The sequence below is a fragment of the Trachinotus anak genome, unplaced genomic scaffold (assembly GCF_046630095.1).
Source record: "Trachinotus anak isolate AG129_WGS33_773 ecotype Australia unplaced genomic scaffold, CSIRO_AGI_Tana_v1 ptg000032l, whole genome shotgun sequence".
NCBI classification, from domain to species: Eukaryota; Metazoa; Chordata; class Actinopteri; order Carangiformes; family Carangidae; genus Trachinotus; species Trachinotus anak.
In genome coordinates, this window is record NW_027273883.1 from 11,581,906 (window position 1) to 11,605,337 (window position 23,432).

At 43.1% G+C, this 23,432-nt stretch overlaps 1 protein-coding gene across 2 annotated transcripts; it reads right to left on the reverse strand.

Annotated features, from left to right (window-relative positions):
* Positions 1-935: 935 nt before the first annotated feature.
* prkcg (protein kinase C, gamma) lies at positions 936-19,572 on the reverse strand. 2 transcript variants are annotated; one of them, XM_071469318.1, is made up of 17 exons: positions 17,887-19,572; positions 16,584-16,830; positions 13,470-13,501; positions 13,270-13,352; positions 12,142-12,253; positions 11,263-11,391; positions 10,999-11,155; positions 10,430-10,631; positions 9,727-9,924; positions 7,362-7,535; positions 6,969-7,060; positions 6,414-6,476; positions 6,100-6,238; positions 4,438-4,632; positions 4,152-4,259; positions 3,617-3,757; positions 936-2,825 (listed from the first exon to the last, which is right to left on the reverse strand). In XM_071469318.1, exons 2-17 carry the CDS (start codon positions 16,823-16,825, stop codon positions 2,664-2,666), a joined length of 2,229 nt encoding a protein of 742 aa, XP_071325419.1. In that variant the 5' UTR covers positions 16,826-16,830; positions 17,887-19,572; the 3' UTR covers positions 936-2,663. The 2 variants fall into 2 exon arrangements, with proteins under 2 accessions (XP_071325419.1, XP_071325420.1); XM_071469319.1 differs by having other exon boundaries at positions 4,438-4,518; positions 17,887-19,571.
* Positions 19,573-23,432: the final 3,860 nt, after the last annotated feature.

The following is a 23,432-nucleotide window of genomic DNA, read 5'->3' on the forward strand; positions in this document are numbered from 1 at the left end:
AAATGTCACACATCTCGGCATGAATTATAGCCTCACAAAGAACATCAGGGCAAATTTTCTCTACAAAAGTGGTATGTTTGACAGTAAAAATACACTTTTATATTTGTTTAAATTTCTCAGATTACATAATGGCACAGGTTTAGTTGGGTTTACCCTCCTCTGCTTCCCTCTCACACTTTCACTGCCTTGTACTCCATTAGTCGAGAATATAAAGTGTAAAAAAGATCATAATATTGATGTAGAGGCCGGGACAAGACAAGACAAGACACGACACGACAAAACGAGATACTCGTATCAACAGACAACAGCGGGGGGTACTTCAAGGAGATAATAGTAACGACAATAAATTCTGACACTATAATTTATAGAGAATGACATAAAACAACACAGTAAAGCATTTACAGTGCGGCACTGGCAGAAAAGTCAAGCAGAGAGGAAGAGAGATGAAGGGCAGATAAAGAGAAAGAGAGGGAGGTAGAGAGGGAGATGGGAAGCTGATGAGATTTTAATGTGAAGGTCAACTTGTTATAACTCAGATCTCTACGGGGATATTAGTCCCATCATGATGCTGGAGGGAGGGAGGGAGAGAGGGAGAGAGGGAGAGATGGAGGGGAGGTGGGCGGGGCAGATGGGCAAGGGGGGAGGAAGAGGAGAAGGAGCTGCTTCAGAGGCAGAGGGATGCCTGAGAGGTGGTTTTGCTGGTTCGACAACTAGAGCACCACAGTAAATAGAGGGGTCAGCATCTTCTGTGCGTGTGTGTAAAAGCGTGCGAGCGTGTGCACATGCTTGAGATGGCACTTTTGAGTGTGAGTATGTGTGAAAGGCGAGGGAGAAGGGAGTGAGCGTGACAGAGAGGCGTGTGGAGAAGACAAAGCGAGAGGCTGAGCCTGTTTGTTTCTCAGCAGCTTCACACAAACATCACAGAATGAAACACGTTTCATGACTTTTTCAGTGACTTTATTTCAATGTTGTTTTTCCAGCACATGAAAACAGAAATTAACTCAACTAACAAATACATAAATTATCTACTGCATTACCTATTATTGATTGTATTATTTAACGTATATACTGCATTGAAGTATTGTGTGTTGTGACATTTGACCTTAAGTTAAACTGAGATTGACCGCTCTGACCTTTTACAGTTGACCACATCTGCAGGGGCACAAACATCTGCACTGGAAACAAAACTGTAAGATTATGCTCCTCTAGATGAGAAATGGTTGTAGTTATCATTATGCTTACACAGGATGTAGACAAAAAAAATAGTAATAATAATAATAGAAATGCATTGAGGGAACTCAGACTGATTTCTGGGCAAAATGAGCAGCTGGTTTGTGAGATAAGAGCTCTGAAATGGGATTATTAAACTGTGTGTGTGCAGCCACCTGCCCTGCTCAGATAGTGTTTAATGACAGTGCTGCTATTATTTTTCCATGTATTGAACAGTCCCAGTGAGCTTTGCTTTTAATTACGTCCTAATCAATGCTGTGAGAACGTCATTACACAGCAAAACGCTTTATGGTATACACCACTAAAATAGTATAGTATCTATGCCTGTGCAAACTAACAGGTCTCTTGTTTTAGCTGCAGAACATGTTACTAAAAGGCATATTTGCTAAAACTGCAAACAATTATTTCAGTGCAAAAGTAGGACCAATAGTAGTGCATATCTTGTAATTAGCAAGGCCTAATTCCACAGTTATAGAAAAAAAGAAAAAAAACATGGATTTGTGAATAAAAAATGATGTAAGCCAAACTGTGGCAGCAATGTGAGGACTCCCTCCTGGTGATAACAGAGTCAGGCAGAGCAGGCCTGAGCTGTGAGGGGAGGGGGGGGGCAGCTCTGCAGCCTACATTAACTGTCACATTGTGCCCGCTGCGCTGTTGCAGCGTCTCAGTGGGTCCTCTGAGGTCACTGGTGTGACGTTAAACTGAGAGGTCCTGCCAGGCCAGTGGAACCTGACTGAGCCATTCCACAGGATGCCAAAAAATTAAAAATGGCTACCCTGCTCAGTTTGCATCATAGTCAAAGTGTCAACAGACAAACAGTTACTGTACTGTGTGTGTACCTGCTAGGAAACCTCTTTAGTCATGTATATGAACTGCAAAGTGATTAAAAAGTTTGTTAAAAGACAGACTTGGTTTGCCTACTACCTGGATTTGTTTACCACTGCTGCATGAGAAAGATCTGACTGGAAAAATGTAATTGTTTGGTTTCTCACAACACAAGATGATTCTAATCAAAGCAATGGAAAATGCTTTAAATAAATTGGATGTTACATTATATATCTTTCTTCTATGCTATAGAAAACTAGTGTCTGACAGTAATTCATTCTAAAAACACTGCATGCATACAGATGAAGTATGTAATCATGCTACAGTCATACTACAGTACTCTTATATCAAGTTAAGGGATGTCTTACAAAAAACTCTAAGGTGGCAATCTAGGATATTGGCATTGTTTGCATTGTTGCAACGTATTCTGTGACTATTAAGATGAAATACATACATCAAAGAGATTGCATGGCTATAAAGGTGTCTTGGCATTTTCATGTAAACGTCAGAATTTGGTTATGAGAGGTGTCAGATGTTCAAATTCTCTGTTATAAAACTACTATTACGGGGCAGTTTGGGTGCACTTAGAGGGGTTGAGGGAGGTATTTTCAAACAGCAGTGAGAGGCGAGGGGGCAAAGTCTGGGTTGAGAAAGGAGAAGCCCTCAAAGTCTTCCTGGTTGATGGCTGCTAGTACATCCGGGTCAGAGGGAGTGAGAGCTGACGGAGCTGCCGTGAAGAACTTGTCAAAGTTTTCACCTTTTCTTCCACCCTGACGAAGAAGAAGAAGAAGAAGCAGGCATGTACACACAAGATTAAGATAAGGGCACATACACACTCATGCGTGAGTGTATCCACGTTAAGATTTTCCTCCTGAAAAAGACACAAAATAAGAAAAGTTAAATTATAAAAGGAATCCACCTCCGTATCTCCGTTTCTCACCCACACCCTCACTTTTTCTCTAAGGAGCTCTCTACCACACCCACTGTAGGAGGAAAGCTGCTCACGTCTCTTTTGCTGCTCCTTAACAACGTATGACAGCCGTTCTGCTGGATGATATGAATCTCATTTAGCTAATGGGCCTGGCCTCTAACCCCTGAGCATACTCGGCTCACTGAAGGCACACCTCACCATTGGCCAGCGGGCCCACAAACTGGTGTGTGGCAGGCTAATTATGACACACATTTGCATATGGGAGGAGGAGGCAGGACCCCAAGGTCAGAGGGTCCTGTCTGTTATGACTGGACTGTCTGCTGGTGCCCATCTCTAGGAACCAGCAGAGGTGATGGAAGAGAGGAAACAGAAGGAAACGAGAGGGAGGGCGGGAGTGAGGGAGCGAGGGACAGAGCTGTTGGAACAGAGAGGAGAAGAGGGGATGAAATGGCCAACACAAAGTGGATGGCTGAGAGAGGAAACATGGAATCAAGTGAATGAAAGCGTGGGAGTCAGAGAGAGAGGGGAGACAGATGGAAGACAGTCCACAGAGAGATGGAGACAGAACGAAGGAAAGAGACGAGGAGGAGAGCAACAAGAAAGAAAGAAAGAAAGAAAGAAAGAACTGACAGTTCTGGGTGTGAAGGGCGGCTGGATCTCCAGTCTCTCCAGACGGTCCCAGTCAATCCAGCGGAAGAACGGATGTTCTCTGATCTCTCTCTCTGCGTCCTCTGCTCCACCCAGACGCTTGGCCGGGTGCTTCGTCAGGAGCTGGATAAGAGAGAAGAAAGGGAGGAAAAAAAAGGAAAAGAATAACATGACTTTAGTCAGGGCATATAGTGTTCCTGTATTTTTTTTCTATGAATCAATGTGTTTTTAATGTAATATCACGTAATTTCTTTTTAAAATATGTGTTTATATCGATCATGTGTGCTCTCAGCTATATGAGAGTGGCATCAGTCTTCTCATGTATCTCTTAAGCAGAAAGGAAATATGCAAATTTTCCAAAATGTTGAATTGAAGTTTTTCTGTATGTCTGGATATTATTCGAATGTATTTTATAAATATAATGTGATGAAATTTCATGTGATTTTTCAGACTTACATATGCATTTATCCTAACTATCTGTGTGCTAAAAGTTAAGGACAAATGAAAAATGACTCACTCCCTTGCAGATAGCGACAGCTTCACGGGAGAGACTTTTAGGGTACGACACACTCTGCTCCATGATGGACTGAAACAGCTCCTCCTCATCAATACCATCAAATGGTGGCTAGAAGGAAAAGAGAGAGAGAATTTAAGAAAAGAAGAGTAAACATGAGGATCTGTGGGCAAAGGGAAAGCAAACATATGGAAATCTAAGTTCTTTTGAAGTGATTACAAAGCACAAGTTCTGCAGGCTTAAGTCTCTGTGCACACGGGTCTATTGTTAGGATTAAGCTGAGTGTTACCTGTCCTGCCAGCATTTCATACAGCAGTACTCCATAAGACCACCAGTCCACTGCTTTATTATAGGGCTGATATGCCACAATCTGCAAAGGGTGGAGAGAAAAGAAGAGGAGATAAAGGAGAAGAATGGCAGTGCAGAGATAAGGAGGTAAAAAGGAGACAGGGAGAGTGAGAGAAAGCAGAGTTGTAGCAGTCGGCTGCTCGGATGGTGTACAGCCGGCGCGAGAAGCAGAGAGAGAGAGAGAGACAGGAAAAGAGAAAGTATGGCATTAGGGAGGGTAAATGTATGAATGAGCTCAGAAATAATCAACACATGACTTTGGATTTGTGTGTTTGTGTTCGCCAGCTTGTGTGTTTGTGTAGGTGCACATGTGTTCGTTTTTATGTTTGGTTGTTTCTCCAGTGTGTGTGTGTGTTTGTGTGTGTGCAGGGAGTGGGGGGGGGGTAATTATGAGGGAACAATCCCCAGCCCCTGGGGAAATATATTGTATCTCTTCCAAAATGGCAGATGCAGGAGAATCAATGGGTGTTTACATAAGAGAGTCAATACCCAGGGGTCCCATCGCAAGGTTTACAATATCAAAGACGTGCACAACAGTCACATCCGCTCTCTCTCTCTTACTACTGTATGTGGCTCCTAGAAGTCAACAAACCAAACAAGCTGGATATCTCCTTCACGCTTTCTCTGAATAAATTTGTGTTTGATCTCTTCACACAAACACACACACACACACACATTTCAGATAATTTGTAAGGTAAACACTATACAGCATACAGAAATTTTACATATCAAAAGGGTGTCACGCAAAACCACCTTCACTCAGCATTTCAGAAGAGCTGATATGTATAATGTATGTAATGGCGGACAATATCGACATTCGTCTGCCTGTATAAAAATACATTGCAAACTTTTACTGAGGCGTCAGGGGTCTCAGACAAATCAAGAGGGTATCATTCAAGGTTATCATCCAAGTCGTGTTAATACAAAGTTCTGTCATTTTCTTACTATCCCTCCTCTGCAGCTCAGCACAGACACAATGGCAGGGGAAACACAAAGAGGGAATATTATACTGAAAGGGTCGTAACTTTGAATGATACCCACTTGATTTGACAAACTGAGACTGTTGAAGCCTCATGTTAGTGTCAAATAAACTTTGGGACTGTGGATTTTTCCCTACATTATGTTTCTCTTTCATTGGCAGTAAGTTAGAGAAGGATCTCTTAATGACCTGTATGAACAGGAGGAATAATTACAGCAGGGCGCCTGAATGTTGTTGATACATGGACTTAAGAAAATGTATGAAGTTACATTTGTCGGTTGCAGTAAGAGAAAGGGAAAACTGGTTATACAAGGTCTCTGAAGGACAACCACGATTTCTGTACAATGCTCTGATAGCACAAGCACACGCCACTGCTAATTGAATCATGTGAAGTTAATTATTCAAAAATGCTGACAAGGTCAGAGAGGACGGAGGAGATGAGAGGAGCTGCAGTGAAGCAACTTGCCGTCTCACAGCGCTGCAAAGAAACAGGTCAAGCAAACAACGAGGGGTGAAACAAGAGGAAATGAGGGAGCTAGGGAACAAATGAGGGAAGTTTCAGGAGAGACCGCGGCCTGTGGAGTGAGGTCGGGGTGGGGGTGGCTGGGGGGGGTATCAGTGTACCTCAGGGGCGATGTAGTCAGGGGTGCCGCAGAAGGTGCGAGTGGTGTCGCCCTCGAACATGCCCTCCCTGCACATCCCGAAGTCGGCTATTTTTATGTGGCCCTCGCTGTCAAGCAGCACATTATCCAGCTTTAGATCCCTGGGAAAGAAATAGATAGATCACACTGGTATGAATCATTTTGATAGATAACATCTTTATAACAGTCATTACCTACAAAAGACATGATAAATCTGTGTCATGTCTGTGTGCTGCGCCACAGAGCAGTGACAGCACCAAACCCGGCCATGCTTAGAGGAGCAGCCCACTTCGTTACCTGTAGATGATGCCTTTACTGTGGAGGAAGAAGAGGCCGACCGCAATCTCTGCTGCATAAAACCTGGTGGAAGAGGAGGGGTGGGAGGAGGGGGGGCACTCACTACTGGTTGCTTTAGGTTTTTTCAGCTAATTCAAAAGAGGTTGATGACAAGAAGAGCGAGGAGAGGGAATGGAGCTCGAGAGGGTGATGAAAGGGAGAGTAACCAAATAGATGAAAGGCAGAAAGATGAAGACAGAGAGCTGGAAATGAGCAACAGGGTAAAAATTAGTTTTAGATGATTGATCAAAGATTATTGATAAGCTGAACAGCCAGGGGGAGGGAAAATGTAGATGAAAAGATTAGATTAGTAGGAGGAGAAAATCGGGGCGGAAAGAGAAGAGGGCTGGTACTTCAGTTGATGACTTTTTATGAGTCACCAGGTATGATGAACAAAGCTAAGAGATGAGTGTGTATGTAAAAGAACAGAGAGGATAAAAAAAAAGACAGGAAATGAACCGCTGTAGATGAGGACGGTGATTAAAGGTAAAAGAAAGAAGCTTTTTAACTACATACGCTGCGTGAGGCTCTTTGAACTTGCCAACTATCTGAATGTGAAACATCAGGTCTCCTCCATTGACGTATTCCATCACATAATACAGACGGTCCTGCAGAACAACACACACACACACACACACACACGCACACACACACTCTATACATAATGACCCCTTGTCCAAATTAAAAAGCAATCTGTTAAAACCCCTCCTCCAGGACCAAGGACCTTGTTAAAGAAAGCAAGCTAATTATTTCATTTATTAATCGAAATTCACAGCCAACCTCGACTGAAACAACTCCTGGGAGGACTACGCAGACAAAATGTCAGGCAGGTTTATGGACAATTTAATGAAAGTTGTGTGGTTCATTTGAGACCGACCCCATATACCGTCTACACACACACACACACACCTCCGTCTGGAAGGCGCAGTAGAGCGATGTGAGGAAGTGCGGGCGAGAGGAGAGCGCCAGGACCCTCCTCTCCACCAGGGCGCTCTCTGTGTCTTCGTCCTGGAAGAGAACGTCTTTCTTCAGGACTTTCACCGCAAACAGACGCTCGCTGCCTCGCTCCTCTGCCAGTAGCACCTGTGCAGCAGCAGGGAGAGGAGAGAGAAAGTGGCTGTGCTGAGAATTTTAAAGGGGCTACTGTATGCCTTTCAACTGCTGCTATCCATAAATAAACAAAATTTTTATTTATAGATGCTGCACCAACTGTCTGGCACAAAGAAAAAAGGAGAATGACGAATGCAGTTGCTAAAAAGCAGAACTGACGTTTTCAAAATTCCTGATAAGGTTAACACAGCAGCAGTCTTTTGTTATTGCTTGCATTCACACAAAATACATTGAAACTCAACAGTGTTCAAAACTCTTGACTGCATCTTCCCTCATTCACGCTTTATGCAGGTGCTGTGCTGTGATGCTGCAGGTCTGAGTGGTCCTCAGGTCATTGTGTTATAAATTACAAGTGGGAGGTGGGAAAAAAACTGGTTCTGCTGTTTCAATGAATCAATGTGCTTTTGAGGCAGACTTGCAATACTTTGGCTATTTGTGCAGTAATTACATTAAATGCTACGCCAAGCTGGGACTTAGATCAGTATTGATAAATGCTTGCACATGTAAAATAATTTCATTTCATTTTACTTTATTTTTATGGTATATATTTATTTAAAGTCATTTTGCTGGTTGATACTGTGGCATTTGTTCTCATTATTGTCCTCTGTCGTCTTTAGAAAAGAAAAATGTTCCACCGAGTAGACAGTGAAGTTCCTAACTAACTGACTAAAATAGTGCAAGAGAAAAAAAAGAAAAGTCATTACATTACAATTGATAGGTGCTTAAGCAAGTTCAGTATTGTGCACACTTACGCCAACACAGTGAAATAACTGAATGTAATCTTTAGTTAAAGCTGCACTATGCCTGAAGATTTCACGACACATTAATCTCATAAGTTAAAAAGCGAAGCAACTCACGTGTTTGTTTGGTTTTTTTTATCAGACATTAAAAACACATTCAGCTTCAATTTTCACACTCCTGTGAAACTGGCTGCTGGCGGGGTTGCTCTGAGAGCTAATGATGGTATAATTTTCCACAATGAGAGCCTCATGACCCACGTTTTAGTGGGAAAGATGTGGTCAGGAGCACAGGAAAGTGCTGACAACAATGCTGTTTAAAATTGTCTGGCCAACCTGCAGTTCTTCGCTGTAATGGTCACTGGCTGCTGGGGATAAAGATCTCATTTTAGTTTCAAATAGTGGGGAATAGTACAGAAAATTACACAGTTTTATTTTTCCGAAATCAATGTGGTCTACATGAAGGTGTTTGTGAAGAAGAAGCATGTGTGTGTTTGTGTGTGTGTGGGTGTGTGTGTGTGTGTGTGTGTGTGTGTGTGTGTGTGTGTGTGTGTGTGTGCGTGTATGTGTGTGTGTGTGTGTGCAGGGCTATTGATGAACTGCCACTCACTGAGAGAAATTCTGCTGTCCTCTGTGATCACGTCTGCTCTGCTCTTCCCTGTTGTTTCAAACTAACTCACATTAAAATGGGACTCACCATCATCCAGAATACCACAAACCTCACTAACACAGTCACACGTGCTTCTTCTCCTCTCCCCCTGTCTTGGTATCATTTTGTCACTTTCTGCAGCACAGTAACACTTCTCTCTATCTCTCTCTCTTTCTCACTCTCCCTCACTCAGCAGCCCCGGGGTCTGTCTCTCCTTTCTTGGGTCGTTTTTTTCTCACATCTTACGTAAGTCGAGTCTATTTCTCCTGTCCTCTGTAGACTCTCCTCTGACAGTTATGAAACAGCACAGGGGGATTTCAGAGGAGGAAGAAGGACTCAAAACTCCACTCTCTTCATTATGGCTCATCTACTGGGGAATTAAAGAGAAAATGGAGAGCAGAGGCTCCCTTGAAATGAACACCTCCTGGAGGACTGTCTGTCTGTGTGGCATGTAGGAAGGCAGCCAGCCTGAGCTCACGACTGCTGACAGCACAAAAGAAGCTAAGGGTTAAATGAATCATTTGGCAATAGGAGAGACAATGAGCATGTTACTGAGAGAGGAGGTTTTTTTCTGCTTTGCTGTGTCCAGTAGCTGCTATTTGAAATGCCACATAAAGGTCAAGTCCATCGATAGAAGAAATGATTTAAAGCCAGGAATAATCTTTGTTGTTTTCAGCATGAATGGGCTCTTTGATATCACTTACAGCTGTTGGATCAGCGGTGCCGATTGTGTGTTGAAAAGATGACATTTCACCTATTTCTTTTTTTTTTTTTTTACCTTGCCAAAGCTGCCTTTGCCAAGCACCATGAGGAAGTTGAAGTCATGCATGCCCACTTTGACTTTGCTGGGGCCTGGGGTGTGGATTGGTGGACAGGGCGGGACAGGGGTCGGGGACAGGGCTGCAGGGAACGGTTCAGACAGTGGTGCAGGTATTACTGGAGACAGAGAGGGTGTTGTAGCGTCTGGCTGAGGCTCCTAGAGAATGATAGTGGGAGGGATGAAAAATAAATTGTTGGCATGCAGTCCAGCACACACACGCACATGCACAGAAGAAATGAACAACAGACAAACCAAACTCCTTTCTACCCCTTAATTGGGGATACTGTCAGGCAGAACAATCCTGCACCCTGGTGGAGACACAGCATAACAAAGTAAGGAGGGAATTCAATGTAATTTATTATCTAATTATTGACCTACAACACCAGGCATAAATCTTCCAAGGTGTTCTCTCAGATAGAATTGTAAGCAGAGGGACAGTTCAGGATCCTGACCCAGTGTGAACAGTGGCAGCTGCTGTTTATTAGATGAAAGTTAATTATAAGCTGATAAAGGCAATGCCAAGGCCTTCAGATAAATGGTCATTAGCATGATAAAAAATGAGGGGCTACTCCACTCTCTGGAGGTATAAATATCCCCACTGTTGCTCTTTGTTCACCACAAGGATAAACTGATGTCTGAGGTGGAGCATGCTGCTTTCTACCTGCAGGTCTGGGTCCGGCACAGGGATGTTGTAGTACTCTCCCTCATCCTGGGCCAGCAGTTTGAACCAGCCACTGATCGGACGCCTGAAGATCTCACTCACTCCGAATGACAGCGCTCCCATGAAATCGTTCCTAGACGTGCGGTCCCAGTCCCATACCTCCACGGACAGACGTCTGTCCCACTGGTGACCACGCACTGAGCTGGAGACAAACATAATAACTTAAAATCAGTAAGGAGGGTTCGCTCGGTGTGCACACACACAATACACAAAGACAGTAGAAAATGACTGTTTGTCTTATACAGTATGTTCAGCTTTCTCCAGATTTCTTCTTAAAAATATTTTAATTCTAATGAATATCAGGAAAATGTAAACACAAAGGTAGTAAAAGAGAAAACTGTTGATCAGCCTTATAATCTGTGCCCATTAAAATCTGTTGATATATTTCCATCCTCTGATCTTCATCCGTCAGAGTCCTTTTGGACCCAGTAATTTCAGTTTCTGGGAATTTTTTTTTGCCCAAATCTGCCCAAATTTTCCTCCTTGGATCAAAAATCACAATAACTCACAAGGTGAAACTCTCGTTCCAGACGGGATTGAGTGTGGAGCGGATGGTCTTGGTCTTCTGTTTGCTGTGGCTCTTCGGGTCTGGAATCAATTTCAGTTTAACGTACGGGTCTGACAGGCCATTCGGATCCATGGGCATCAGGTTACGAGCCTCCCTCACTGGAGAGAAAGTAGAGTAATAGGAAAGTACAGACAGAGACACTTCATTTGAAGGTGTAATCCTGCTTTTTGTTTAAAACTTCCTCTAATCCAGCAGGTCCTCCCACCTGTGACGTAGATGTCCTCCTTCTCTCCTCGGACAGTCAGGTGGATTCTTCCTCGCTTCTCTGTGTGGTCCTGGCCGCAGAGACTGGGAACACTGGTCTCACACCGCCGATGGACGTTCATGTCACAACCTCACCATATGATGAAACAAAAAACACAAGTATGAACAAACACATTCACATCAGCCAAAAACAGAAATTAGAACTGAAACTTTAAATGTACAGTAAAAAGAGCAAATTCAAAAGTTATTAATATAAAAAAAATAAAATAAAATCTGTATACACACATTAGCACTTAACCATACCCACTGTATGCCTAACATGAAATCTAATCCTAATCTTAAAGCAACAGTTCAACATTTCTAGAAATACTCTTCTTTGCTTCCTTGCCCACTGTCATGTCTCGTCGGATATTTACCATGCAGCAAGCAGCTAGATAGCTTTGCCTAACATAAAGACTGGAAATATGGGGGAACCATTCGCCTCGCTCTGTCTGATGATAATAACGTTTGTTTAATCTGTACAAATATCTAAGTGTAAAAAAAAAAAAAAGGAAGTTGTGGTTTTAAAGGGGTTTTGTATTGAACTACCTGGAGTCGCAACTGGTTGCCAATCTCCTCATCTAATTCTTGACAAGAAAGTGAATGAGCATAATCTCCTAAAATGTCAAACTTTGACATTTTAGGAGATTCATATTCCTTTGACCTTAAATATAAACGTAACCAACTCAACCCTAAATTTTGGAGGTTCATTTTGCAGGAGACAAGCTTTTTTCCCTCCGATGGGAGCTGAATCCCAATAATGGATTTTTATTTACATAACATGATTAATATGAGTACACAGACACAGATGTATTACACTTTTATATGTGGTGAAACTCACAGGCACATTTCATGCCCTGGTGTATGAGGCCATACAGCAGCGAGCCGCAGTGGTCGCAGAAGGTCGGACTGGAGTAGGTGTGGATCTTAAATGTGTGTCGACTCTTCAGGTCCTGAAATGCAACAGAAACAACCTGCACTGAGAAACCACACACACACACCGAACACACACACACACAACCAACACACACACACACACACACTGACCATGGAAGAGACTTTGAACACATACACACACATTTACACACACACACACATGCAGAGTACGATTAGTGGAGAGATGTTGAATGGGGTGTTCATGGACAAGCCAATTAGATTTCTCCACTGGGAGAGGACATATAAATGAGAGTGCATCTAGGCAAGACTGCATGTGTGTGAGTGTGTTTGACTGTGCAGAGAGGGATGAATCATTTTTATCTCTCTTCTGCTCATCAACCCCTCCACCCCCCACAAACCACCACCACTACCACTCTCAATGCACCATCCTCTCCCAAACTGTTTTCCCTCCCTTGTCGCTCTGAGGCGCTATTTAAAAACACTGTCACCCTGTTTCTTCTCTTTCCCTCTGTGTGTGTGTGTTCCTTTCACTCTCTCATTTTTTCACTCAAACACACACATGCAAACACACACGCTCACACACACACACACACACACACACACACACACACACACACACAGCCACACACATGTTCCCCTTGACCTCATTTCTGAGGCAGTTTATTTGGCTGGCGGAAAAAAAAAAAAAAAATGTGAAGAAAAGACAAATCTCCCTGAAATCCTCAAAATGCCACACAGAAGAAGACTGAACAGTCTGCTGCTCTCACCCCCTCTAATTCCCCCTCTTATCAGTCCCTCCCACCCTCCACCTGCATCTCCCCCACTCTCTATCTCCAACTCCCTGCATCTCCAAGGCCTTGTAGGATGACATGACATGAGTACAGACGTCACAGATGGGACGAGGCTGCGTGATGTGAAGGATGTATGGATCGACAGATGAGTCACGCACACGTGTTAGTGGTGACAAGCGGATGGCTAAATATGACGATGGCGGTGTAAATCATGACTAAAATGGAAAACAAGAAAGTAAAAGTGAAAGCGCTGTGACGGATATGCCGACAAATCTGCTCACATCTGGTCTGGGGGCCGCCACAGAGCCGGGACAAGTGAAGGTCACAAACTCATGACATCTTTTGTGGACCACAAAACTGCACACTGAAGAAACCATAAAGGAAAATATCCTGAAAAATGAATCTGTCACACTGAAAAAATCATCTGAGAAGATTAAATACAGCAAAAAAAAAAAGACAGTAACACAAGGTTTATCTCTACCTTGACATTGGAATCCCTGTTTGCCGATGCCCCTGAGTGAGAAAGGCACATGTATTAAGACACAAAAACAATCTTCTCTACCCCAGTTTGAGGTGAAATATTTTTGCTTCTGAGACTGTTTCACAGCCAGGAGAGAACAGATAATGCTGCCAAGACAGAGATAGTGCCGTTGCATTATTCCATGCTGTATTAAGACCAACAGACATGCAGGCACAAGTTGAGAACAAACTCCATCTCATCAAAACACCACTGGCTGTGTTAGAGACTCCCACCTTGATAAACAAAGTCATTATGTGTGAACTTTGAGTGTCTTTCCTTTCCTAAGCCACACTGCTGACTACGTTAAGAACAGCAGTGTCAATTATTGTCACAGATACACACAGACACAGACACAGACACAGACACACACACACACACACACACACACACACACACACTCACACATAAACACAATTCTCCTGTTTCTGGAACTGCGGTGTTGGCTGGTTTCCAGTGTCTCCTTAGAGCTTTAATTGAATAATTAAAGCCATTGATTGACTAAAGAGTCCACTCAGCGGCTTGCCTGCTGTGAATCAAGTTTTGATTAGGAGGTTTAGAAAAGCAGACCAACAAGACAACGTCGAGAGCTCCTCCACAATCATACTGGAGAGGCCCAGGGGTTCAGAGGAAACTGACCATAATCACTGATCTACAATCAGTTCACCGTCTGGCTGAGTAATAATTAAAGATCAGGTTGGCGAGTGTAATCTGATCCTTGATCGGCATTCAACAGAAGTCTCTGTCTGCAGCACTGAGCCTATGAGGCCAGTTCTGTTTTTCCACCAGCAGAGAGCATTAGAGAACCAGGTATGTGTTTGGAGAGAACTGACAGTGTCGCTTTCTGGCCGGATATCATAGAGAATTCAGTGTAGCAGAAAACTGCATTTTAAATTTAATGATGCTTTGAAAAACCTCTGTAATACATGTAATTAAACAAAGAGTTGCCATAAAGGACCATCAGTATATGGCTATAAAAATGACCAGAAAACCCTCAAACATTATGGGTTATCTAGTTTTAGTGACAAATTACAAGCATATGAAATAATACATGTGTATAAAAAAAAAAACTGAATCGTGTTTTTGTGATAGGCCATTTTTTTCAACAGGAGATGTCGACATGTCACAGTGGAACTAATAAAATTAGTTTAAGCTGAGTTACACTTAGCTGCTTCAGGTTCAGGGCCTTGGTGTTGTTCATGCTGGCTCACTGTCATGACTTATTGAGACACTAATGTTCTAACATGTCAAACTGCCTGCTGTGAAAAAGGCCTGTTGGACCTGTCCTCAGATCTGTTTGAAGTACATCATTGTATGATTGCATTCAGTGATTGTCAGTTCGGGAGCACAGGTCATTGAGTCCAACCACACATAAAACGAGGCAATTTTATCACTAACTATTCCACTCAGCTAATACTGAAGGAGCCATACAAGGTACAATCCATTATCTTTTAGATCCTGACTTAATAAACAAGATGTTTCTTGTCTTTTCATAGTCTTTAATTAATCTACCAATCCCTGCAGGGTCTTTGACACCCAGGCTGAGAGCTGCTGCTCAGACATCCTGTGTGAAGGAAAAGAGTTTTCACCCTGAACTAAGTGCTGCAACCGCGGCCAAGACAGTAGCCAGTTGGAGAAATGTCCTGAAAACTACCCAGAGGCTGCTGGCACATGCACCGCCCTGCATCCGACCTACACCCTCACCATATGTCCAAATACACACACACACACACACACACACACACACACACACACACACACACGTGCACACACACGCACACACACGCACACACACGCACTGCCTTGGCCCCACACTACTGAACGAGCTGACTGCATGGTTGCCTGCATAGAAGACACTTTTTTACATAAATATTGATGTGCCTGCATGTCAGAGGTAGGAAGGAAGAAAATAAATCACTCAACTCCTGGACTTCAGTTGACTTCTGACACACTAGTGGCTTTCTGGACCACAGTATTTCCGTGAAAAACAAGGTATCTCCAAAAAGACAACTTGGATACTTAAGTGGCAGTAAAAAAATATCTTAAAAAAAATATCCTGGAGCACAAGATGACATTATCAACTGTGTTGTTTTGACCAACCAAATTTACTATAATGCAAAAAAAGTTATAATTTCCCATGTGAAAACACATTTAGCATTTTTGCATAAAAAATGACTTCAACAATCAGTCGATTATGAAAATACATCATTTCCTTTCACTTGATAAATAGACTAATCATTGTTACTCTAAATTCAATATCAGTGCATTGGGAGATACATGGTTTTCACTGGGCAGCCACAAGTGTGAACTCCAGCAGTTTCTAAAATGGTTATTGTAGATCTAGCGCCACCTGGAGCTACCATGACAAAAATACTACTTACGCGTTCAGACATTATAAATTACACATGAAGTTCAGTGTCCTGCAGCACAGCCTGTTCAAAACAGTCCTATAATGTATTTTGTTGTTCTGGAGGAGTTTACCAACGTCTGAGAAAATCACCTCAATGACTTGATTTTTAACAGAAACTCTGCATTATGAACACTTGGGGTTTGAAAGAAGTGGCTATTAGGAGACCTACTAGAGACTAAACGTAATCTGTACCTACATTTATGAAAGTGATATATTAAATTGGAGAAGTGCCCCTTTAAGGACTGTATAATTATTCCACCATAGCTGCCTCTGTGTGTGTGTATGTGTGTGCGTGTCTGTGTATGTGTGTGCATGTTTGCATGTGCTGCAAGCTGTTCATTCTGGAACAATCAGTATCAGTATTTAATGAATTCTTGCACGTGTGTGTCTGCATGTGTGTGAGCACACGAAGTTCCTAAAGTATAAAATTCCTGTATTGTGTGGGCTGCAGTGTGGAGGTGAGGTTATGTGAACAGATCAGGTCAGTGTGGTGGCTACAGAGTGTGGGCTGTCTCTCCAGCAGGCAGCTGGATCTGGTGAAAGAGAGAAAGAAGTGCAGAGAAAGTCAGATGGAGTAGTGGGATGCCTGAGGAGGCGGCTTATGAACTACCGGGGTGGTTTCTGTGTAAATGTGCAGATGTGTGTGTGTATTTATGTGTGAGTGTTACCAGATGAAGTCGGTGCAGTGGCTGCAGAAGGTGGGCTGTTTGAAGAAGCGGGCCGTGAACTGATGATCTTTGACCTCAACAATCCTCTTGTGTTTGAGAGCTCCCTTCCTCTGGAACACGGGCACCCTGGGTGGAGGGGAGAGGGGCGATGGCAAAGGGGAGGCACCGGGGGAGGTTGCTGATGTAGGGGAAGCCAGTGTCAGTGGGGAGAGAGAGGGGGAAGGGGAGACCGGGGTAGACATGATGCCTGGAGGATACAGTTTAAGGGAGGAGAGAGGTAGAGAGGAGGGGAATGGATGAGTAGTGTGATTGAGGAGGGTACAGAGTTGTACAGGCAAAAGACCTTGAACATGGGGGGTGGGGAGGGGAGCAAGAACAGGGAGGAGGAGCAGGGGGAGGAGGGATGGAAAGTGTAATAGGTCACGGTAGAGACAGGAGTTGTATTAATGGCACATGGGATGTAGGGTAAGGAGCAGTGAAGGAGTGACGTGATGGAGAGAAAGATCGAGAACGGATGAGTGGCCCGGAAGTACAGAGGAAGATGGAGCAGGCAAAGCGGCAGGTATGAGAGTGAAGGAGGAAAGAGAAGTGTAATGAAGGAGACAGGGAGGTTAATTCACATACGGAGGCAAAACTCTCCTAAGAGACTACGAGTCGCTGAACGATTAGTGCAACTCGCTGTGTCCCACATACGGCCTCTCCAACCTACCGACATCTCCGCCTCTCTGCACCCCTCTGTAGCGCCATCTCCCTGGTAGCTGTGACCAACCCCCGCCCCTCACCCTAGCTCCCCAGCCCCTTGTCGTCATGTAAACTGGACCTCCTTTTGCCATATCAACAACGCCCCCACCACCTGCTCCAATATTAGAGCCCGTATCCTCTCTCGGCTTCCTGCCTGTCCTTATTAGCAATTAGTCCCATTTCTGAAGAAAAGTTTGGACCAGAATAATATGAATATGTCTACAGGGAACACAATGTGCTGGAAAAAAATGCAAAACGACAAATATTAGCTGCTGAGATTCTGGTGCAAGAGTTGCACACCACTAAATGATAAATGAAACACCAACAGAGATTTAATGAATAAATAAATAACCCCACAGCAAAAACCCATGCTAGAAAAAAAAGTGATGAAATGATGATGTCTCAGCAAAGAAGCAGGAGCATATCAATCAAAAGGGTGAAAGAGAAGAATGGTGGAGAAATTGGCACAGTGCTCAGAAATTAGTGAAATAATGACAAGAAGAAAAATATGTTCTAAAAATGCGCACAGCCCCACACAGCGAAGACAGCGAAGACACAATACCTGAATTTGTGGTAATTTTGGAGGAAAGGCTAGGCTGAAGGACAGCTTTCTTCTCTTCCTCTCCCCCTCTCTTCTCTCCGTCTGGCTCACTTCAAAGGAAAGGCTAAGGTGTCACACCTGTAGCTTGTAAAAAAAACAAGGGGGGGAGAAAGACGGATAGAAAAAACAGAAAAACCCAGAGATGCTGTGTTGTGTGAAATGGAGAAGGATCAGCCAAAATAAAAAAAATAAAATAAAATAAAGAAAAATGTAGTAAAATGAAAAGATTAAAGCAACAAGCGCTTCGCGAGACTCAAGCTTTCTAGGAACCAAAGATAGAAGAGTGAGGTGGTATGTATCCGTTAACCCAGAGGCAGGGTGAGGAGGAGGACGAGATAGAGAGGTGGTATTCTCTTTCCAAGATTGATTGATTCTGTTTTTGCTTAGAAGAGGACAAGAGAAGGAGAGAGAGCGAAAGAGAAAGATAGAGGAAGAGTGAGAGAGAGAGAGAGAGAGAGAGGAAAAAGATTGAGGGGAATAGGCGGCGATTCATTTTGAAATCTGGGTTACTTCTCTCAGAGGAGAGGGTGAGGGAGGTACAGGAAGGAGGACGGGTGAGACAGAAGCTGCCATTTTGCCACCACCAATACAGTACAGACGAGCAAACGCCAACTGTCTCTCACTTCCTCCTGTGCCAGACAGAAAGAGGAAAGGGAGAGCAGAGACGGTGTCCAGACTGGAAGAAAAGAGCAGAGACCTTCAGAGGTGGAAGCTCCGAGAAACGGCTAGTTGAGCACAGCTACAAGTGGAAATAAACTGTTAAAAGTCATGGAGTTTGCAGCAGATCCAGATGACTGAAGGACCAACAGGCCTGTGAGATAAACAACCCTGTTAATCTATTTTGCAACAGTGCAGCTACAGGACGTTCACTGCATTTAAAATTTGCTCTGAGATCAGAGCAAGTGGTGGCATGATAACACTGCTCCACTGTGCACTGAAACCAGGTCAGCTCAGCCTGATGGGAAGAGTATAGTGTTAAAGAGAGAACGGCTGTTTGTCCGGTTATTGCACACATACCGTCAAGGACACACACACACACACACACACACACACACACCACTTTTGTCACCCAGGAGAACATTGCATTGACTTACATTCATTCACATAAACCACAAACCAAAAGAAAAGAAAATTGACACCACTATTATGTCCATACTGTAAATATTTAGCTAGAGCTGGCAGCTAGTTAGCCAAGCTTAGCATGAAGACTGGAAACAGGGGGTAACAGCTAGCCTTGCTCTGTCCGAAGGTAACAAACCCACCTAGCAGTACCCCTAACCCTCACAGATAACACTTTATAGTAACCCTGTGTTTAAGTAGCGAGCTTTAGAAGTGCTGGTAGGTGGATTTTTTTTTTTACCTTCAGAGAGAGCAAGGCTAGCTGTTTCTCCCTGTTTACAGTCTTTATGTTAAGCTAAGCTAACCAGCTTTCGGATCCAGCTTCATATTTAGCGTACAGACATGAAAGTGTTGTCAATCTTCTCATCGGTAAGAAAGCAAATGAATATTTTCCCAAATTGTGAAACTATTCCTGTAATCCTAAAACTCAATGGATCCACCTTTTTGTCTCCAAATATAATCCCTGTGAAGTGAATGCATGGACAAATGTTTATGCCTGCAATGTATTATTAATACAAGTATTCACACGCACACACACACAAACACATACACGTGCACAATTAATCACACTCCATGTGCACATGGTTTGTGTACAACACTGGCAGAAGAGAGCATAAGGCTGGAGCAGAGATGCAGGAAGGCAGGGGATGAAGGGGTGGATTGGAGTGGGACGGAGAGACTGAGAGAGGGAGCAAAGGGTTGAAGGTCTAATTAATGGAAATGTAGGTTATTAGTCTCCTGATGAGGACACTGGCAGAGAATTAATTAACAATTATAATTAGCAAGATTGTTAGAGAGCAAAATGGTGTCAGCCTGCAAGATAAGAGTGAGCTAGCGTGCATAAGTGTGTGTGTGTGTGTTTGACTGAAGCTGTCATCATTCTGTGTGTGTGTCTTCATTTAAGAAAAAAAAAAAAAAGCTGTGTGAACAAGCCCCATCTGACAATGATATATGTCATTTCAGCATTAGTCATGCAGAACCAGCAGCTGATTGGAAATGATAGGGGTCTCTCTCTCTCATACAAACCATCTCTAGACCTTTCTCTACAGAACTGCCATTACTGGCTTCACTTTATGGCCCATAAGACTCACTCTTCATCAGTCTTATCTTGGATGAGTCATGTTCTTGTTCTGTTGTCACAAATAAATGAAGAGGATACTCTCGCAAAGTGAAAGAAACAGACAGAGAGAGGGAGGGAGGCATACAAAAATATGAGCTGTAGACATGCACTCCACAGTAATCAGTGCATTGAAAAACAAAGCACATAAATGGCTCACAATGCTTGCCCTCCATGCGGTGTGATGAGTAAGCACTTGTGGCTCTAAAGCGTCTGTATCAGGGTGCGTTTGCATGCCTATCTGAGCATGCTTTACAGTGTTTGATCCGGGGCCATAAAAATGAGCTGGTGTGCAGCCAGCCAGTGATACATTAAGGCTATAAACCAAGAAGACGTACACACACACACACACAGCAGTATGAAAAACACACTGATACGGTTTGGATGATTAACAACAGAGGGAATATGCCATAAAACACCAACATAGGTGAAGATTAAAGTTAACGTACAGATGACATTTGACAAGAGAAAAATGAGGATTGATCAATGAAGAGGACATCCACAAAACCACTTATTGCCATCTTTACCATAATAATTATTATTAACAGCACTGGGAGCTGTTGCTACCATTTGAGATCATGAGCACTTTCCATACCCCAGCCCCCCTTCTCTTCCTCTCTCCATCTACAGATGGCTATCTTATTATTTCTGACCATGGCTTAATGAAACAGAAAATTCTCCTCTGATGGAATCTTTTTTGGGGGAGCAATCAGCACTTCACCAATTACACGCATCCATTATCGTCTAACGAGTGCTCACTCGCACCAAGCACCGGCTGCAACCTGGCTGCCTGGCTGATGACTGGCTGACTGGCTGGCTGAATGGCTGGCTGGCTTTCTCCTCCAATGAAATTAAGGTAAATTGACTTGCCTAACTGTTGTTTGTGGAATCAGGGGAGAAGTGGTGTCTGAGGTAATCATATCTGCTTGTTAAATTTGTCTCTTCAGAACCAGTTGGCTGTGTTTGCTTGCGTTGGTTTTCTGTTGGGGTGTGCTTCTATTTGCTTTTTTTAATGAAGAGTGGTCCGCTGTGTTTTTGGAAGAGAGCAACGAACCTCCACACCAGTCAGATGAGACATTTGGCAGGCGATTAGGGCCCGTCAACATGGCCTACAAACTCTCAGTGCTGAAGCAAATAAACCTGCTCTCCATATTTATTTTACTGCTGACCTGCCTCTCATTGCAACAACAAATAGAGCTAAAACAGAGAGCCACGCAGACAGATGAGAGACCATTGTGCAAATTAAATCACATTTACAGGATAAAGTCATGGATTTTGGTTTGCAGCTGACTCACACCGCAAACATCTCAGGGAGGGGGTTTGGGGCTGAGAATCTGAGGACTCCATGTCATATAACGTTAACTGGTTATGATGTCTTTTCTCTATTACCAGTCATCCAGTATGTTGCCCTGGCACACTGATACACTCTCACTACGGTTTCAGACAGACTCTCAAATTTGTACCTCCTGCTGTTTGTTTGTACAACCTGGCACATCATGTGAAAGGAGAAATGTTTTCAGTCTCTGTGTGCGGTGTAAATGAGCTGTTGACATATTATCACCTTTTAACTTGATATGGTGAACTTGTTTGAGGGAATAGAAGCCTATTTAGACATCCAGCAGTACCAGAGGAGCAGTAGCATTCATTTGGAGGCATGTTTCTGGTCAACTGGTGAATTTAAGTCCAATATTGGTCACCTTCCTTTTAGCTCTGTTTTGGTTTCCACTAAATCCTGACAGAAATATGTTTTCTGTTATCAGCTAAATGCTCCATTATGTTCACCAGTTAGTTTGCTAACTTTACGAGTTTTTAGGGCGACGCTCTTAAAAGACACTAAAACGCTCCATTGAGCTGGGGGGGGGGGGGGTCTCTAGAGTCAGGTGATAATCACCTCTGCCAAGGAGGTTATGTTTTCACCCCCGTGTGTCTGTTTGTTTGTTTGTCAGCAGGATTACACAAGAAGTACTGAACTGACTTGCACCAAACTTAGTGGAGGGATGGGACATGGGCCAGCAAAGAACCCATTAAATTTTGGGGCAGATCCAGATTATTCGCTATGAATTTCAATTTTTTTCTCTGAAGTCTGGTGTATGTTGTTTGACATTGGCCTTGGCAGAGGTCTGTGTTCTCTGAGTGCCCTTCTAGCTCGCTGTGTATTCAGCTTCTTTCCCCTAGAGTAGTGATGTAATATTTTTTGCAATATTTTTATCAACATAAAAATATTAATCATAGTCACTTTAAACAAGAAAAGCACTGCATCAATAATATAAAGTAATGCAGCAATATCTCCTAATTTCATATATTTTTCTAATTAAATAACAACTGAATTCGGTGTTGTCTATTCTTTTTTTTTAATTTAATACATTTAAAAAACATGTTTGGCAGATGATGTCTCCCCTGGGTGGCGGTTGAGTTAGTGGCCTTCAGTATAATGGGTTTGGGAGCATGGCCAAGCCCATAGGTCATCTACTAACATGAGCAAAACAGGCATGTGAGCCCAAGCATATTACTATTCACAGTATGTGCAAAATACTAACAAGAACTCAAAGCCTCAGCTGTGGGCTGCAAAACCTCCCTTACTGCTGCAGGGAGGACGAGCAGGTTGTGAACAAAATGTGCTCAAGGGGACGGATGAAAGCGGGAGGGCAGGAGATTCAGGGTAAGAGGGGCGATTGGATAATGAGGCGAGGGGAGAACAAGGTAAAGTCTGAGGATATCTTAATCTTCATCCCAGTTTTCTAGGATGAATTCCCCATGGGCAGGTGGTGGCATTACACACGCACACACACATGCACTCTCTCTCTCTCTCTCACACAAACACACACACACACACAGACACACACACGCACACCGGCAAACAAGAATGTAGTATGAATAATTATTGTGTCCTAGATGTGGTGGTAAAGTTGTTCCAATTGTAATGACTGTAGCACACAGCAAATCCATGCTCCTGCTGATGCTAATCTAGGGACTGTTAGCAGAGAAAGTTATCAGGTCTTTCACTTTACATTCTGTCATGAAGGACAACAGAGATGAACAAAAATACAAATACCACATGCAAATAAGATATACACAACAGATATCTATAGCAGAGCTTACTTCATTTCAAACATGTAATCATTTCCATCTAAAAATGAAAAAAAAATTCTGGATCCTGCTTTTCAAATGAGATGACTTGCTGCTTTTCTCTGTTTTATATTATTGCAAATATCTGTGAGTTTGAGACTGCTGGCCAGACTAAAGAAGCACTTAAAATTACGTGTAATTGAGA

What these genes read in the sequence shown, in the direction of transcription:
- prkcg (XM_071469318.1), bottom strand. Translation starts at nt 16,825, where the DNA reads ATGTCTACCCCGGTCTCCCCTTCCCCCTCTCTCTCCCCACTGACACTG. An exon ending in ACTGCGCCTTCCAGACGGAG is followed by an intron (nt 7,061 to 7,361) that starts GTGTGTGTGTGT and finishes GTTGTTCTGCAG; the next exon opens with GACCGTCTGTATTATGTGAT. An exon ending in TTCAAAGAGCCTCACGCAGC is followed by an intron (nt 6,477 to 6,968) that starts GTATGTAGTTAA and finishes CTCTTCCACCAG; the next exon opens with GTTTTATGCAGCAGAGATTG.